General features: G+C 42.6%; 1 protein-coding gene across 1 annotated transcript; it reads left to right on the forward strand.

Annotated features, from left to right (window-relative positions):
- The first annotated feature begins 3,117 nt into the window (after positions 1-3,117).
- Positions 3,118-18,505, forward strand: LOC142465457 (uncharacterized). Its single transcript, XM_075569413.1, has 6 exons — positions 3,118-3,233; positions 8,105-8,263; positions 11,621-11,738; positions 13,319-13,369; positions 15,592-15,669; positions 18,416-18,505. Exons 1-6 carry the CDS (start codon positions 3,118-3,120, stop codon positions 18,503-18,505), a joined length of 612 nt encoding a protein of 203 aa, XP_075425528.1.
- The last annotated feature ends 37 nt before the right edge of the window (positions 18,506-18,542 follow it).

The raw sequence follows: 18,542 nt of genomic DNA on the forward strand, positions 1-18,542 counted from the left end.
AATTTCTACTTTACATTTGGTCAGCATGGGGATTTCCCACTTGACATTCAAATAATGGGCTGCACTTGTCAACCACGAGTTTTCTCACCCTCTTTCCCATTCCCACCCTGTCCCTATTAGAGTCAATACAAATAAGGAGAAAGGGTTTTTTGCCTGTACAAACTCATGTCCAGCACACAGTGATATCACACACAAGGGAGCAGCCGGAGGAAATCTAACCCCTCCCAAATCTCAGATCACCGTGTTTGCAAATGTAAAAGATTATTTAAAATACCTATAGGTGTCACATTTGGGTTAAAATGCATCACTTGTACATCAATGTGATCCTTAAATATGTCCCTGTCTTTTGTTCATTTTGGTCCCTTCAAGGGATTGTCATTTTAAGTGTGGTATGTCTTAGCACTTTTTAGAAAATCTAACACAGAATGTGCATTTAGGCTGCGACCCCGCTGGCGCTGACCGCGCTCATGCTTGAGAGCGGTGACGTCACTAGCTCTCCAAGCATGAGTGCCGGGTGTCCTGTCTATTTTGCAAGCAGCGTGGTATTAACGGATCATTGAGCGTGCTCGAGTTGAGGCAGCAGCTAAGTGAATACCGCCGACTGCAGCTGGACGCCTCAGTATTCAGGCGTACGTCCCAGCACCTTGGTAGTGACGGTTCGTGGAGGAGTGAATTAACAGGAGTAGCAATGCAGCGGGTACTGCTGCAGCAGTCAACACCGCAGTGTGTAGGCGTGCGTCCCCTGCACACTGAAGCGTTCAGTGGGCTAAGGGTAAAGAAAACACTTGCTTTACACACTTTCCCATTCAGAAGCCGCATAGAAATAATTTTGTATTAATTTCCAAAGAAACAAAAGAAGCCAGATCTTTGCTTTTAGCAGTTTTTTTTAGTTTAAGGAAGGCAATGCAACTATTAAATGATTTGAAAACTGTATGGATTGGATCTTTAAAAGCAACTGCAACCTGGGGACTTTGATAACTAATAGTCACTCTATCCGTGTCATCGACTGGCTTTCATTATGATGTCACATGAACTCATCAGCAGAATTCCACTATGCAATACAGTTATATGTGTGTGATACTCAGCGACCCCTCTCTCTAGAGCATGAACATGCACATTTCTGTTCAGAACGTTGGCTGCCAATGAATTGGGCGATTGGAAAAGGTACAGTGAGTACTCTTGCTTTGGTTTGTGGTCAAGAAACCCTATTTAACTTGGCATGAAGCCTTCTTCTCCTTGTTAGGGGAACTTTTACACCCATATGGATTCCGGAGCAATATTAGAGCAAACGGGTATTTCCATTCCGTGCCTCTTAGCGTCAATGTATCAAATGGATTTTCTATTCTGCTTGGAATTTGAGGAGTGTCAATAAGGGACATTACATATCAGAATTATTTATTTATTTATTTATAAAATATTTTACCAGGAAGTAATACATTGAGTTACCTCTCGTTTTCAAGTATGTCCTGGGCACAGAGTAAAACAAATAATACATGGTTACAAGTACAGTTACATAAATGAACAGGATGTACATTATATACAAGACATTGCATGCACAGTTAAAGAAAATATATATTATGAGCGTATGAAACAGTTACAGACCAGGTTAAAATGTGAGACAGCCTTAGATTTGAAAGAACTTAAACTGGTGGTGGATGTGAGAGTCTCTGGTAGGTTGTTCCAGTTTTGGGGTGCACGGAAGGAGAAGGAGGAACGTCCGGATGCAATGTACGTATTAAACTTTCTATTTATAGAATATTTTTACCAGGAAAAAAGTACATCGAGAGTTACCTCTCATTACCAAATATGTCCTGGGTACAAAATTAAAAGTTAACAGACGGTCTTGAAATAACTTACACAGGTGGCGGTTTTGAGAGACCCCGGTAAATTGTCCCAGTCATGGGGTGATCGGTACGAGAAGGAGCGACCGGATTCTTTATTGAATCTTGGAACCATAAGCAGGTTGCTGGAGGTGGATCTAAGGAGATAAGTACTCTGTACGGTGGGTGTGAGAAGCCGGCTCAGATAATTGGGTAACTTGTCCAGAAAGTATTTGAAGGTGAGGCAGGAAAGATTTACATTGCATCTGGACCCAATGGATAGCTATAACACTGCTCATGTCTAGTAGGATGCCGACCCGCAGAGCTAAGGTAGGGGGTATATGATCACAGACCAGAGCCAGGAGACAGAGTCCTGTTAGAATTAAATCATAGTCAGGATGCAGGTAGAGGAGCAAGGTCAGGATCACAGGCTGGGGTCGACAACAGGGAACCGGGCACAGGAAATCACGGGGTCCAGGAACACATGGGATAGAATACCATGCTCAGGGCGGGGCTAGGAGTATTTAGCTGCTATTTAAAGTCCTGGAACAGGTGCAACCAATTACCAAGTCCAGGAAGAGGTTTGCCAGGAACCAAGATGACAGCAACAACCTCGTAAGGGCACGTTCCAGCAAAACACGGGAGTGGGACCCTTACAGTGCACTTCAAGAGAGACCTCCGGACGATCCGATCCTGGCTTGATTGGAGATCTTGGCAACCTAGATTAATTCCCGAAACGTCTCTGATGCTTGGATTTGGAATGAGAGCGCTTAGGACGGGTAGCAGACTTGAGGCAAGACCCTTTCTTTGCGAGTACCACCTCTGAGACAGAAAGAACAGATACTGCAAGTCTTGATATGCACAGTGCTTCATAGGAAGACTCAGGTAACATCACAGGCATCGGCAACCCAAAGGTCAAGACTTGGTGCGTAGCCGATTGCGCATACATAGATACCAGTTCACGATGAGAGTCTGAATACTTGGACATGTAGAGTGGTAGCAAAGCTGGGGGCTCAATGAAAGGCTCAGATACAATCCTCTTGTCAAGGTCTTGTCCAGTTACACAGCCACTTATCTGTGACAGTTGAAGTGATTAAGTAGTTCTCTGCCATTGGATTGGCCATCAGTAGGATACCAGCTCCCTTGGGCATCAGTATAGATGCCAGGGAAACCATGGGTAGTACACTTCTCTTTGACGTGGGAGCCTTAGAATCTGCCATGGATACATCAGGCTCTGCAAGAGAATCAGCGTGCAGAAAACTGGTCTTTGCAATGGGGGTCATAGAATCAGTAGAGAATGCATGAGATACTGCTGGGAATCAGAAAGAAATGCACTTGTCTTCAAACTGGGAGCATAGGAATCGGCAATGAATCAGGGAGCGGTAAATCAGTCTTTAAAGCGGGAGCCTTAAAGTCAGTAATGGGCACCTCGAACACTGCAGAAGAATCAGCGAGACAAACATGTCGGTGGAGTGGAAGTCCCAGAATCCTCAAGGGTTAAATAAGGTACTGTAGGGAAATCAATGAGAGGAACACTTGTCTTTGAAGAGAGAGACTGAAAAGCAGCATTGATTATACTAGGTACTGTAGAGAAGTCAAAGAAAGGAAAGTATGTCTCTACATACAGGAGCCTTTAAATCAACACAGGTTAACAGGTGCTGCAGAGTAAACAGATAAAGGGGAACTTGACTTTGAAACTGGATCCTTAGATTCAGTAATAGGGACATCAGAGACTGCAGGGGATCGTAGAAATGGAAATTAGACATTAAAGCAAGAGTTTCACAATTGGTAAATGGGTATATCAAACACCTTAGAGGAGTCAAAGAAAGGGGAACTTGCCTTTAGATCCCAAGCTTTAGAACAAGCAACGGTTACAGCACTTACTGCCGAGGAAACAGTGAGAGGTGTACTTGACTTTCAAACCGGAGCCATGAAAAATTAATCTTTTGGTTCTTGGAAAGCAATGTTAGCTTGGGGGCTCCAAGTAAAAGAAAGGAGTGCCCCAAGGGGGTTAGGAGCAGGACTTTATGCACAGAATTCACGCAGAAGGTCTGAAGGGTAGTGGTGATGGAGTCCAGCATCCATTGAAATGTAGCTAGGTGGTTGGAGTGAGTCACAAGGATTTGGCCCGGAGGGGCACAACCCTCTCTACCTCAATGGGGTCCACACATTATATAACGATGCTCGTCTCCGGCAGGCAGCAGACCCGCAGAACTAAGGTAGGGGTATATGATAACTGATCAGTGCCGGGGGACAGAGTCCTGCTGGAGTAAATCGTAGTCGGGATGCAGGCAGCGTTCACAGGCTGGGGTTGGCAACAGGGAACTGGAAATCACAGGGTCCAGAAACACATGGGATATAATACCATGTCTGTGCCGAGGCTAGAAGTAGCTGGCTGCTGTTTAAAGCCCTACAACAGGTGCAGCTAATTACCGCCCAGGAAGAGGTTTGCCAGGAACCAAGATGGCCGCAACAGCCACGTAATGGCAAATTTCAGCAAAACCCAGGACTGGAACAGTTACAAAAGGCAAACTAGCTCAGTTAACATATTACAATTGTGGGTGTTATAGTTCATAATAGGACAAAACAGCATATTCAGTTGTACAAAATGCCAGGTTTGATGAGATTAATTAGGGCTGCTGTACCATACACTATAGTCCATACTTTTTGGGGTACGTAATAAAATCTCCCAGATGAAAAAGCTGGGGCAAAACCGTAGCAAAAACATTGCACCAGAATAAGGTCCCCTAAGGATACAATATGATATTTGGCAATGCCCCATTTGTGCAGCCTTGAGACCTCGACACATATTGGTTATTTCACCCCGCCCCCTGTCACATTGCTTAAACAAACTCCATCTGGTCCGCATGCTGTCAACCTCTCGTGTTAAAGATCTTCATCAAATACAAGAAACCTCATTCATATTTGAGGAAGTGGTAGAGATAAGGCAGTAACCGCAAAGCAAACTTTTCTAGATTAGAAAAAATGTAGGAGTAAAAGGGCACAAGTTTATTATAATGTCATTTTAGAAACATTAAAAGGCTTTAAAAATGATATGTAAACATTTTACAAGTATATATATATATATATATATATATATGTATTATATATGTTTATATTACCTTAAGTTACCCGCGCGTTTCATAGAGCCCTTGGAGGTCTTCCCTTTTCATTTCAAGTGGCAGTTCCCTCTGCATGTTTGTTTTTGAATGATTTATTCACAATACTGTACATTGGGGTGTCTGTTTTCACCTCTCTGTTTGTAACTCTGCGCACTGATTTTATCAACAGTGTATTTTATTCCTAAACAATGAGCCCAAGACCTAAATTATTATGGCTGCTAATCCCCTCTCATTTAGTGACAAATTGTTGGCCTCCAAGAGCCTAATCTGAGATTAAGATAAGACATTTTCTTTCTTAAAATTCTTTGTAGTCTGCATGCAGGGCCAGCCTTTGATATTCTCAGGCCCCAAACTATGTCAAGTTTAAGAGGCCCCAAAAATTAGAAAGAGATGTACAGTATTATTCTGACTGAAGGGACCATTGAAAATATAGGCATGAAACGAAAATGAATTAAAGCATTGTTATTATACAAAGAGGACGGTGTAAAGCTAAAATGAACAGCGTTCCCACTAGAGTTGCCAGGTGGCTTCTCCGAAAATACTGGACTCAATAGTGAAAGGTGCGTCAGGTCACTATGTCCAGGTAGGAAAATACCGGACACATACTGTACATGCCCAGTATTACAGTACCTCTCATGTATTACTGGACAGAGTATCCAAATACAGGACAGTCCAGTTCAATACCAGACACCTGGCAACCCTAGTCCCACATCACATTAATTTTAATATTAAAACATTTTCTTTCGTGATTTTTGGAGAGCAAAGTCATTGATGATGTCTTCAAATGATAAACTTCGAAGTTTGTCACTTTCGATGCAAATGATGCTTAGGGTCATATTTAAAAGAAAAGGACTATATTTATATAAGCTACTTTTTCGCATATTTTTTTTATTTATCATCCGATTTTAAAACTTGAAATGCATGATTTTTTTTCTATGTTTGAGGCCCCTCATATTGTGAGGCCCTAAACTGTAGCTTAGTCAGTTTATGCGTAAGTCCGGTATTGTCTGCATGTAAACCAGCTCTGTGCTGCCTGGTGAAGCGGAGAACGTGAGAATAAACAGCAGCAGTTGCCATGTGGACACTACCGCAGGCTCTGGGCCTTTTAATAGAATAATTGAATGAAACTAGAAACAGTATTCTCGCTGCTTGCTATTTTTGAATTTTTTATTTTTACATTAAGAAATCTATTTTTTGCCCTTTCTAACACAGTTTCAATTTTTTTTATTTTATTTGATGCTCTGTTCTTGAGATATAAGCATTAGAATATTAAATGCCCGGGAGGATAAAATGAAGTTCTCCCCAGAGCCCAGTGCAAGGCTAAAGGTTACCATGGTAACTCCAGATACTAAAGATTAAGAAAATCATGCTTTGTAACATGAATGTTTTTGTTTGTTTTTGTTTTAAAGCACCGGACATACTCAGGCTTACATTATATTAGTTACACTATATAGGATTCTGGGAGGGAATTGCTGCTTTAGGGTTAAGTAGATATGTCCCCAGTAAAAATGTTCTGACCACATTCATTTTGAATGTAACACCTTAAACATAGCAAACTGTTGCTATGAGCAAACATGCCGAACTTGTTTCCTGTAAGTTATAAGAAATGAAGACGTGTGAATAACATGTTTAGCCACAGTGACTGCTGCTTCTCATCCTTCGTCCCACTACAGTATACTGTATACTGTATACAATATAAAGCCAGAATGCTGTCGGGATATGTGTCTTGATTATGCTGTTTGTTCTTTGACGCAGTGCAAAAAGTTTGTACATTAAAAAAAATGCCTGGAACGTGTTATTTGAGTATTTTCCATCAGCAGTGGAAGTCATGAGCTCAGACGTTAATACCACCTTAGAACTAGCAAGGCGGTTTATTTGAATCAAAGGAAATGGAAAAGTGTGGCTATTACTGGCACACATATGCATCCTTCCAATATAATAATGCTCTCAAGCAACTGCTATGATAAACTACCATGTAACTTCCCCTATACCTACTCCCTATCTCCTCCCCTAACTGCTCCTATAACTGTTCCCTATAACTCCTCTCTTAACAGCTCCTATAACCTGCCTATAACTCTTCCCCCTAACGGCTCCTTTGTTTCAAACAACAAAATATGCGTCATATCGTTACATATTACATATTGCTACATTTCCCTACCAGGAAAAGCCTGAAAAGTAGACCAACTTGAAGGTGTTGCCAAAGTGGGCCTGCTGGAAGGTGTCCTTGGTGGTGCCTGTCGAGGCAGCATGCTGTTTGCCAGCGGTGCGCAAACTAGGGGACGCAGGATTTTTCTGGGGGGGGGAGGGGGTGCGGGCGGTTGCAAAGGCCCTGTGCTCTTCCCCGAGACATTTAAATGAAATGCCGGGGGGCCGCGTGAGGTCTCTGCAACCTCAACTTACCTGATTCAGTCGGCTTCTGGTCACGTCGTCATGACAACGCCACGGGTCATGTGACGTGACGCGGCGGTATGGAGATGCGCGTCAAATGACACAACGGGGTCACGTGACATCCCGTCCCGTGACCCTCTGCGTCATTTGACAGCAGGTCACTGGGGAGGGAGGGGGGCGCGAACTACTGAGCCGGCACACAGGGTATGCGCAATAGAAAAACTTTGCACACCCCTGCTGTAGGCCAATGATAGGGAGTCTCCCCTGACAGGCATCTCTGTGGGCACCCTTCAACAGGCAGCTCTGCAGGCCCCCTCCACATGCCTCTAACAGGCCCCCTCCATCCTCCAGCGCAGCAGGTAGGCAGTGAGTACACTCGCCTCCTCTCTTTCTATCTCCTTTTCTCCCTCCTCCCCCTCTCTCCCCCATCTCCCACTCTCTTCTCTGTCCCACCCCTTTCTCCCCCCGCCTCTCTCTCCCCTCCCCCCTCTCTTCTTCCACCACTCTCTCCTTTCCCCCTCTCTCCTCTCCAAAGCCATAACCACCCATCCCCAGGCCCTTATCACCTATCCTCCTAGCCCATATCTCATTCAGGTTGTCCTGGGCCCCAAGATTTCTGTTGCCAGCCCTATCTATGAAGTCACATAACGATCTTCATACATACGACAAACTACTTTTTACCACTAAAATTTTGCTGCACAATATAAAAATCTAATATGATCTTAGTAGATTCTCCCCTTTGAGTTTGTACATTTGTTGAACTATTTCCTTCAGGGAGATGGAAACTCCGGAGAACTTATTGTTGCAGCTGGAATATAGTAACAAACACCTGAAAGAGCGTTATTCCAGTCTGCAGAGAGAGGTGGAGAACGTGGAAGGAGATAATGGCGCTTTATTGAAGGATATAAGCAACCTCAGAAGGGAAACCAAGAGGTAAAGAAGGAATGATACTGTGATACTTTAATGTGTCATTCCGACCCAAGAGCAAATGACAATGATACGTTTAATGGGTTAAAAGACCCATATTTACTAAGCAGTGCAATTCCATTCCAGCTTCCTTCCTCTTTTCTAATGTGTCCCTTTCTCAATTTCCCCAGCAAAAAGGGAAGACATGACTTGTCTAAAGTTCCTTTTTCACTGATAGATACATGCTATGTTTGGCTTATTGATGCCTATTTGTCATATCCCTCCCCCAAAGTCATGCTTTGTAGGCCTCTGTGACAGGGATATATGAGTGAAAAGTGAAGGAGATTGGGTCTTATCTCCTGCTCATTCCTTTGTCTCTATGTACCGGGGCAGGGAATTCCAGACACATTCGAAACAGATTATGCAGATTTAGCCAATCTGGGGTTTCTTGGTGATAACACAACATAGCCTGTTATAAAATATTGATGGTAAAAATGGTGATAAATCTAAGACTGGTGCCGCAATCTGAAAATTCCCAGTTTGGAAGGAGGTCTAATCTCTAGAAAGAAGAAGTTCATCCTTCCATCTCTGCATGGATATTAGTTGCAACCTGAAGCTCATCTGATAGTCCTGGGGCAGGGATGAAGCTGCCAGCAACATGTCTAACCACCCAACAACTAAAAACCCCAACTAAATGGTCCCAGCTCAGCCTCTCTATTTATACAGTATCCTCTTCAAAAGATGCCAGCAACCAGCAGCTCTTTCTGGGAAACTCCAAGTTCACCAAGACAATAAACAATTGTTACAGTGTTACAGAAACTTCAGTTCTGGACCACGTTCCCATAACCACCTGAAAAAGCAACTTAACAATAAACCCCAAGAGTTAACAATATTACATACTTTATCTAATAATAATGGAGCAATATTTCCATTACCATACATTGAAATGAGGTGAAATCTCCGGTGGGCCCTGGTTTCTGGTGGTCCAGACCGGCTAAGTCTTCCAGAATGACTGGAAGGCTCTTGAAATCTTGGGGGTCTAGCCAGATCTCCCATGTTAGAGTGCAGCTGCAGGGCTGAATGGGATGTTTGGCCGTGGCCAATTGGCCATGGCCAAACCGGCACCGCCACACATGTCGCCACTGAGACAACTCACTGGCAGGACATCTGGCCACAGGGCACATTGCACAAGATCGCGTCGGAGTGGGTCAGCGAAAAGCATGCTTGGCGAGGTGCCTGTGGCCAGGTGTAGCGCTGTTGAGTTGTCTCGGCTGCAGGTGTGGCGGCGCAGCACCGGAAGAGTTTTGGTCGCAGCCAATTATCATAGAGTGCTGCAGTGAGAGTCAGTCTGCTTTGCGTATTGGTGTGTGTATCAGTGTTTGTGTGTGAGTGAGTCTGCTCTGTGTATCGGTGTGTGCGTTTGTGTGTGAGTGAGTTAGTCTGCTCTGTCTGTATCACTGTGCGTGTGTGTGAGTAAGTCTGCTCTGTGTGTATCGGTATTTGTGTGTGTGTACATCAGTATGTGTGTGAGAGTGAGACTGCTCTGCATATCGGTGTGTGTGTGTGAGTGAGTCTGCTCTGTGTATCTGTGTGTGTGAGTGTGAGTCAGTCTGCCCTGTCTGTACCACTGGGAGTGTGAGTCAGTCTGCTGTGTGTATCAGTATGTGTGTGAGAGTGAGTTAGTCTGCTCTGTGTGTACCGGTGTGTGTGTGTTTGTGCAGTGTCTGATTAAAAAAAAAAAAAAACGCCCATAGGTACTTACCTGATGCCGCTCTCCTCTTACAGCGCTGTGCCGTCCTGTGGCCATGGCAAGGTGACAGCGTGTAATGGCGCGTTGCTGGCTGCGCATGCGCAATTGGCGCTTGCTGGCTGCGCGCACACGATCAGCGCTTCACGGCCACACATGCGTGAGCAACAAGCACCGGTCCTGCATGCTGCCTTCAAATTCTGCCGCCCAAAAATGTTGGCGCCTTTGGCTCTGGCCTATCGGACCTAATGGGAAAATCCGCTACTGTGTGTGTGTCTGTGTGTGTGTGTGTGTATGTGTATGTATCAGTGTCTGTGTGTGTGTGTGTGTGTATGTATCAGTGTCTGTGTGTGTGTGTATGTATCAGTGTCTGTGTGTGTGTGTAAAAGAGTGTCAGTCTGCTGTGTGTGTGTGTGTGTGTCAGTCTGCTCTGTCTCAGTGTATGTGTTTGTGTGAGTCAGTCTCTGTGTGTGTCAGTGTATGTATTTATACACAAGTGATTGCAGGTTTGTATAATAATAACTTTATAATGTGTATGTATAATAATAACAACTTTACTTTATACAGTATAGCACTTGAGCAATACCCCATTACAACCCTAAAACATAACCTCTGCAGAGATCACAGTTGCTAACGTTTGGAGTACAATTGGAGTACGTTGTTCAACTACATGGAAACAGAATTGCCTGACTACCCTCTCCCTGCCAGCCTGCCCTTAATCAGATATTTGGCCCCCATGGGATCTCACACTGGTCCCTGTAATTCATTAAGACCACCAAAGGTGTAACACCCAGCTAGCTAAATTAGATTTATTTACATTAGAAAAGAGGCGTCTAAGAGGGGATATGATAACTCTATACATATATTCAGGGACAATACAAGGAGCTTTCAAAAGAACTATTCATCCCACGGGCAGTACAAAGGACTCGGGGCCATCACTTAAGGTTGAAGGAAAGGAAATTTCACCAGCAACAAAGGAAAGGGTTCTTTACAGTAAGGGTAGTTAAAATGTGGAATTCACTACCCATGGAGACTGTGATGGCAGATACAATAGATTTGTTCAAAAAAAGGTTGGACATCTTTTTAGTTGGGAAAGGTATACAGGGATATACCAAATAAGTATACATGGGAATGATGTTGATCCAGGGATTAATCCGATTGCCAATTCTTGGAGTTAGGAAGGAATTAATTTTTCCCCTTAATGGGGTTTTTTGTTTGCCTTCCTCTGGATCAATAAGTATAGATATAGGATAAAGTATCTGTTGTCTAAATTTAGCATAGGTTGAACTTGATGGACGGAAGTCTTTTTTCAACCTCATCTACTATGTAACTACTATGTAACTATGTAACTATGTAACCCAGTAGACATGCCGTCATTCACTCTCAGACCAAGTCCCAGGTCAAACAGTAACATCACCCAGCTGGCAGGAATCTACACCCGAACATTCTCCAAAGTAAATAAAACATAACCAAATACCAAAGGCCTCCACTTCTTTATTAAATCTTTTATTTCCATGTTGTTATTATTAAACATATAAAATAATTAACAGGAGATATTAATAATTCTGTCTGCTTGAAGGTTTATAATGCTGCCTTAAACCCAACAAGGAGCTAATCTTCAATGCTCCTTTCCCCAGACGGATGGAGGCTGAATCAAAAAGAAGAATCCTACTAGAGGAGATGGCGGAAGTGAGGGAGAACTTGGCGAGCGAGAACTTAGTTGCTCTGAATTTGAAAGAGTCCGTCAAGGAACTGGTGAGTTTTTCAATATTATCATATTACTGTATATTGTTTACATTTAAATGACAATAAATAATTCAGATTTAAATTGGGCAATGTGGTAGTAAAACCATTTGTCTTCATTTGTGGCGCTGCGCTGCGCTGCGCTGGGTCCTCTCTGCAGTGTGCTACTGGTAATGATAAGTGTGTATGTACAGTATGATGCAAGATATGTATTTATATGATACATAGATGATGTATGTGTATATATGATGCATACTGCACCGACACACTTTATTCGAGCAAATGCCCAGTTTGTACCTGGCAGATACCTGGAATGCGCCGCTCCTCACCTCTGACAAGCCCCGTTGCGTTTGCCTTCCCAGCCTGGGTTCATGCCTGGCTGATGGGCAGCTGATCTGTTAAATGATAATGATTAGGATTTAATAGGCTGCAATGCTTCGCGTGTCTACCAGATGGCATAAATTCATGAATTGTAATGCAGTATATATATATATACTGTGCAGTATTGCAGCCAGCGGGAATAAAATGCTTCAATCCCTGCCTGGAAAATAACCCAATGCACTTGGGCAGAAAACAGTCACAAACCTCAATACACCCGGGTATACCCGAATTCGTGGGACTAGCCGAGCTCGAATAAAGTGTGTCGCCAGTGTATATAGTATGTGTGTCTGTATATATATTATTGATGCAAAAATTGTGTGTGTGTGTAATGTAATGACGGGTTTGACTTTTTCTTTCCCCACCTTGTCTCTCGCCTCCCTCCTTCTCTATCTCCCCCACTCCTCTCTCTCCCTCCCCTCTCTCCACTGCATCTCTTTCATTTAATACTTTATGATGTCATTAATTCTTTTCACCTCTCCTTCTCCAGCATTCTTGCGTTCTCCTCACGTCAACTGACTTCCTCTCATTCTTCGTCTTCTTTCTGTCTAAACTTTATTCTGTAGTTATCTGACTCTCCGTATTGCATTTCCATGTTACCGATGAGCTATATATCACGGAGGGGCAGACAAATCTTTTTCTTAATATAGTAAGATATTACTGTGGGACTGGAATTTTAGTAGAGATGGGCGAACCTACCAAATCTGTTTCCCGGATTTTCACGCATTTTCCCCGTAAACTCTGTTTGGTTGTGTATATATACAGTGTATATATATATATATATATATATATATATATATATATATATATTTATTTATTTATTTATTTATATTTATGATACTTCACCAAAATTTAAAAAAAAAACAGAGAAGGCGACACAGCACTATAGGTAGACGGGGGAAAAAAGGTATTTAGTCCATATCCACAGGTATCAACATTTTAGAGCCATCTCAGGGCCCCTTCATCAGGCGTGCCTGAAGAAGGGGCCCTGAGATGGCTCTGAAACATTGGTTACCTGAGGATATGGATTAGATGCCCTTTGTTTCATCTACCTCTAGTGCTGTGTCGCCTTCCTTGGTCTTTTGATTTTGGTGAAGTATCTTTTTTATACTATTTATGACGCACGCACTTGCTAATTGGGAGCTAATTGTTTTGTATATATGGTGTTTGTGCTCTTTCTCTCTAATTAGTATTATTGTCATTGCCTCTTGCAGGAAAACCAAAATGAAGAACTTAAACTTGAGGCTTCTCATCTCTCGGAGGAGGTGCGTGTGACATTATTGCATCTTTACCCGTTTCACAAGTCTAGATGCATACATTTGTATGATATGGGGAACATAACACTATTCTGGTCTTAAATATGTCCGCTTGAGTACGTGACACTGTATATAATAGAATCCTAATGGGGGTTACTCATGAAAGTCTGTTGAAAAAGCTCTTTGAGGGAGTGAAACGCGCGTTGGGGCACATGACTGTGTGACGTCAAGGGGGGTGGAGCTTAGAGAGCAAGCCATGGTGGTAATACAGCATTAGAGATCTGGAAGCACTATATACTTAACGGAAGCATACTAAGAGGCTTCCAAGTACTACTCCAGCAGTTTCAGATATATAGATGTAAAGCATATTAACTGCCTAGTCGCTGGGCTCAAGACTAAATACTTTAGAATTAACCTTTAACTGATAGTAGTTATATATATACACACCTTATTCACAACTCTCTCTCCCACCTCCATCTTTTTGTGTGTGTGTTTTTTTTTAAGTGATCCTTGTTACTATATACCACAACTATTTTAAACAAATATTATTTAAGGTTATATTTTAAGGGGTCTTCCTGTTACACAAGCATTACACACTCCTTACAACTACCCATACATGGATTTTCAGTGTGCACACAGTTAAATAGGTATCCTTTCCTTTCTTCATTTGATATTCATTAATGTGCATTACTGCAAGTGCATTAAGTGCATTAAGTGATATAGAAGGGGTGGGGTGGTGGTAAAGTCACTGCCTTTGAGGTGGGTGAACAGATTGGAAAGTACCAGCTACTTGTGACCTTGGAAAAAGAGAACAAAGCGCAATACCACCAGAGCATGTGTATTGGACACACAAACAAATACAGAAAACAGCGTTACAAAGGGAAAAAATGTCAAGTGGAAAATTAAATAGAGGGAATATTTCACTATATTCATTTTTTGTTGTCTTTTCTTTTTTCCATATATCCATTGCTTTGCATCAATCTATTGAATCAAGGACTGCCATCACCTGGCGTTTACTGTCTATTGATCTACATTGCTCCTTTAATATGTGAGTGGGATATTCCCTCTATATAATGTGTCACTTCACATTTTGTCACTTTTTAACACTATTTGTGTGTTTTTTGTGTGTCTCCATTACACATGCTCTGGTGATCTTGCACTCTGTTTTCTTGCTGAATTTCTTTGTGTTGTTAGAAAAGAACATTCCCTTAGAGCTGCTGTTCCACCAGGGATTTAATACAAATGACATATTCCCGTATCTTTAGTCACCTTACAAATGATGTGTGCATATTAATTAGCACCTCTTATCATTTGATCCTTCTATATTGGTTATACAAGTAATTAATTGCGCTTGTCACAAACTGCACTTGTGACCTTGGGAAAGGCTGTCAGCTGCAAAAGCCAAAAGTTATATTATAGGTGGTAGGGGATAACGCTTGGCATGTGATACATTGTGTGTACATCGCTATATACTGTATATCCACTACTAGCACTACAAGCAAAATAACATTGTTGTATTGCCTTGACCAAAGGATCAAGGACTGCCTGGCAAAACCAGTGCCCTTTTCGTAACTGCACTGCCTTTGAAGTGGGATTTCCAATGCCAATTTGATCAAGTTTATTTATACCAATGTGATTGAGAAGCCATCAGAGTCAGATTTCCCATTAGGCCCGTTAGGTGACAACATTTTGGGGTGGAAAAACTTTCTGCCCCCATATAATTTTACAACGCTCTCGGGCCTCTCGGACCTAATGGGAAGGTAGTTGCCTGTGTCCGCACCTCCTTCCTGCCGCATTCCTACTCCTGTTCCTGGTGACGTCCGCGGCGTCATTTGACGCTGGGATTCCAAAGAAGCAGGAGGGTGGCACACAAGCAAGTGCTGAGGGGTAGCAAAATTTGAAATCCACCACTGGAAGCCATACAAATTTGATTGCTAGCCCTTTGGGGCGGAGAATCGCAGCTCCTGTATAATATAGTGATGATCAGGATAATGCAGGAACTCCTCCCGCCCCCCCCCCCCCCTCCCAAATACTTTTGTTTTAGGCCAAGTCTCAGGAACTGGAGGGTCCCCAACGGTAAAAATTGCACAATTTAGCTCAGGAAGACCCCCCCACCTCCACCAGTTCAGATTCTGGAAATAATTACATTGAAAAATAGAGTAGGGGTGATTGCTGCTTGAATTAGATTGATCATACATCTGCTATATTAAAATGTGACATATTGTCCTCAGAATTCAGCATTATCCACATCACATAGTAACAGGGAGCAACGTTTAAGAAAAATGAGGAGCAGCCTGAGAAAACTAGAGGTAAGAAACTGTATTAGTGCCCTGTACCAGTGTCCTCAGATCAGGCCCGAGGCGGGACTGACCCGTACATCTGTGTGACCAGAAAACGGAACAAATGAAAAAACATGCCCAGAGAGGTAATACCGGTATATACATACACGCCCAGAGAGGTAATACCGGTATATACATACACGCCCAGAGAGGTAATACCGGTATACACATACACACCCAGAGAGGTAATACCGGTATATACATACACGCCCAGAGAGGTAATACCGGTATACACATACACACCCAGAGAGGTAATACCGGTATACACATACACCCCCAGAGAGGTGATACCGGTATACACATACACACCCAGAGAGGTGATACCGGTATACACATACACACCCAGAGAGGTGATACCGGTATACACATACACGCCCAGAGAGGTAATACCGGTATACACATACACACCCAGAGAGGTAATACCGGTATACACATACACGCCCAGAGAGGTGATACCGGTATACTGTACACATACACGCCCAGAGAGGTAATACCGGTATACACATACACACCCAGAGAGGTAATACCGGTATACACATACACGCCCAGAGAGGTATTTATGAAATAAATGACATCACTTAAAAATAAATATTAGAATGGTACAGTATTTGTTCCCATTTATGATGTATTATTGATTTATTTCAGTTTCCTAACATAACACAAACTTTGATATCGTAGATCACATAAAAAACACGCAATGTCTATTTTCACGGTTTTAAGAGATTTAAGTGAGTCAAAACAGGGAAAAATTAAAAACCTTGCCATTTTAACCGTTTTGAGAAAATTGTCGGGAAACCGGGGCGTTTGATGAAAATCCGGGACTGTCCTGGCTAATTTTAAAAATTTTAAAGACATTTTTAATTTGTAATATGGTTAATTTTTATAAAAAAAACAGAGCAGGTAGCGCTAGCTAGATATATATACAAAAACACAATGTAAAACCTTATATGGGGATATTGTCCACAAAAAGGGGCTGCCTGAATTACAACAACTGACCCCCTGGTCAGGATGATAGCAAAAGAAACCAGGAATGTGTATTTATAAGGCGCCTGATGGTAAAAGGATATATATCTCAAATCAGTTGGATTTGCCAGGGATAGGCTCCAGACGAGAGGTTGTGCTTAAAGAGAAATAAAAACACAATACATAGCGTAATACTGTAGGGTATAGAGACAAACCACATGTAACACACACAACATATATAACTAGTAACTAACAGCTGAGATAAAGGTGAATGAGATAATTAAAAAACATTTAATAAAACATATAATAAATCAATGGACATATGAAAAATAAAAAATGGGGGTTAAAGGACAATGGAATTGCCGGATAGACACACTGCTGCAACGGGCGAACTGCCCACTCACCGGACGGATGATATATAAAAGCGGTGGATAAGTTAGAGAGTATCCCCTCTCTGCTGCTCAAACAGCTACTGCACGCGGTCAGGTCTGCGGATGGAGAGTTGCACACGCCCGCCGGCGTGTGTGCGTGTATCCCTTCGCGGCACTCAGTGGAAGATGTGCGGATAGGATCGAAATGACCGCAGCAGATTCCCTGAGGAAGAAAGCAGCACGCTTTCGAAACGCGTAGGGTGGCTTTGTAGACGTTCACTGCGGCATCAGGCCTCTTCCCACGGTCCGGTGACGAATCAGCTGTTTCAAGCCGACGCGCATTGATCTACATCCAGCGAATCTGCTGCGGTCATTTCGATCCTATCCGCCCGTATGTTGTGTGTGTTACATGTGTTTTGTCTCTATACCCTACAGTATTACGCTATATATTGTGTTTTTATTTCTCTTTAAGCACAACCTCTCGTCTGGAGCCTATCCCTGGCAAATCCAACTGATTTGAGATATATATCCTTTTACCATCAGGCGCCTTATAAATACACATTCCTGGTTTCTTGTGGTTAATTTTTAACCACATACAAAGTCACCATCCCCTTCCCCTTCTGAAACAGCATCACCTTTTTGAGCCCTGCTCTCTCTAGCTTTGAACCAATTGAATCTAGTGCCTGCCTGGTCACACGATCTTCCTCACAGAACTTTGGCTGTCAGTGCAGCAGAAGATTACCAAAGATGCATTTAGTGAACCCCCGGCTGAATTTCAACGATCGGTCACAGGAGAACGGATCGATCAGCAACTTAGCTTATCACTTGTCAATGTGCAGATTGTATTGATTCTCATATCGATTTTTTTTTTTAAAGACAGCTTGGACTGCAGCTTTAATGGCTTCAAGATAGGGTTCAGAAATCCCACGTGCCAGCAGGTGGTGCTATTTTCTTTTATAACTACTCTACTGTTCATTGTATGCTTCATAACTTTTTTTATTAAGGATTAATGGTGCAGTGGCAAAGGAGTGGTCTTTTATCAAAAATGAGCCTTGTGTTTGTTAACACTGAGTTTTTCACTATAACATTGAGTATACCGTAAAAGAAGATATTTGAGGGCAAAATAATAATAGAATTAGTATTACGATGATAAAGGCGTAGTGTTTATTTATATCTGGGCCCCTGAAATGGGGGTAAGGAGGGTGGGGCTTCAAGTGTTTACTCTAGCCCACCCTGTCCTCGTTAGAGGTGAATAAAGATAAGGAGGGTGTTCATTGGCATGCCATTACCCAGAATCCTTGTGTGCAGCTTGACCACTGTAGGACGATGGTGGTAATGAAGCTCCAGCATTATACTGTAGTATCTTCCATATTTTTTCACAGATTGAACTTCAAAATTATAGACTGTCCTCCATTGAACAGAATGAAGAGTTAAGAAAGGTTAGTGCCATTTGCCACAATTCTACACAATGATAACAAAGGGCCTTACTCTAGATACACTGAAGCAGTC

The sequence above is a fragment of the Ascaphus truei genome, chromosome 14, assembly GCF_040206685.1.
Source record: "Ascaphus truei isolate aAscTru1 chromosome 14, aAscTru1.hap1, whole genome shotgun sequence".
Classification (NCBI taxonomy): domain Eukaryota; kingdom Metazoa; phylum Chordata; class Amphibia; order Anura; family Ascaphidae; genus Ascaphus; species Ascaphus truei.